This window comes from Aptenodytes forsteri, unplaced genomic scaffold (assembly GCF_000699145.1).
Source record: "Aptenodytes forsteri isolate BGI_AS27 unplaced genomic scaffold, ASM69914v1 Scaffold126, whole genome shotgun sequence".
Classification (NCBI taxonomy): Eukaryota; Metazoa; Chordata; class Aves; order Sphenisciformes; family Spheniscidae; genus Aptenodytes; species Aptenodytes forsteri.
This window is the reverse complement of record NW_008794599.1, coordinates 303,751-304,770: the sequence shown is the minus strand read 5'-3', so window position 1 is coordinate 304,770 and position 1,020 is coordinate 303,751. Positions and strand designations below refer to the sequence as shown.

General features: G+C 54.8%; 1 protein-coding gene across 1 annotated transcript in view; it reads right to left on the bottom strand.

The window, feature by feature from the left end:
- Window positions 1-313: 313 nt before the first annotated feature.
- Window positions 314-1,020, bottom strand: part of ADAMTS8 (ADAM metallopeptidase with thrombospondin type 1 motif 8) — a 9,516-nt gene continuing 8,809 nt past the window's right edge. Inside the window, exon 10 of the mRNA XM_009273003.1 lies at window positions 314-355. Coding sequence (XP_009271278.1) covers window positions 314-355 — 42 coding nt within the window. The remainder of the gene's footprint in view (window positions 356-1,020) is intronic.

Here is a 1,020-nt window from a genome sequence, read left to right as displayed (position 1 = left end):
CTGACCCATCCTAAATGCTGGTTACGGCGCTGGAGAGGAAACACACGCTGGCCTTTGAGTTAAAACCCTCGCAGACTCAAAGGGGAAAAAGAAAATCACCCTGCAAGGCTACATGACTTTAGCATCCAGCTATTTGTTAGAGCGAGAGAGGGCTTAAATTCCTGGAGATTAATTAGCAGACGCAGAACATTGCCCGAAGGTAGGTCTGAACGACAGCCCAAACAGCTCTGCATCCAAACTCTGCAGCTGGCCTTTATTTTTTTTTTCCTTTCCTAAAAAAAAAAAAAAAGGGGGAGCCAAGCCCTCGGTACCCTCAGTCCTTGGCTGTAGCCCCCTTGGTTTCAATAGGAATCACCTACGGGAGATAAAAGCTGAGTATTTTGGGTTTTCCGACAGTTGGTAGGGTTTCTGGCAGGGCTTCGGGGGAGCAGCTCACCCCACAGCCCCATCCCAAACCTGTCTGGCCAGAGAGAAAACGAGCTTAGCTCAGACAAAAGGGACAAGAAAAAGGATTCGCTCCGCAATTGCAAATGGGGAAGCTCGGACATCGCAAAATCAAGTCGTCCTCCTCCAGCCCTTCTCCCCTTCCTATGAGAAAAAGGCTGTTCCCACTGGAAATTCAGCGTTTTGCTGCCAAAAGTGGAGCCAAGGCAGGGTACGGGCATCCGCAGGGAAGCGGCAAGGGGCATCGAGAGGGGAGCCTGGAGATACCGAATCGCTCGTCCGGCGATGGCAAAACCTTCCCCAAATTCCTTCCCCGCTCCCCAGGCACCGGCTGCTGCCAGCACACGATGGCGATCCCTTCGAAAGGGGGAAAGTTCAGGGACTGAGCAGCCGTCTGTGCCGAGGGCCAGACAGCGGCCGGCCTGGGGAGAGGGGGCCTGGCTGTTCCCCGCCGGGAAGGAAGAGCTCCAGCCTTGCCAGGCTCAGTTTTAGACCGAGAATTGCTCAAGCAAGGCTGGAGCCCGGCACCAGATCCGAGCATCTTCACGTATCCCGGGAAAGCGGAGGTGAAGTGCG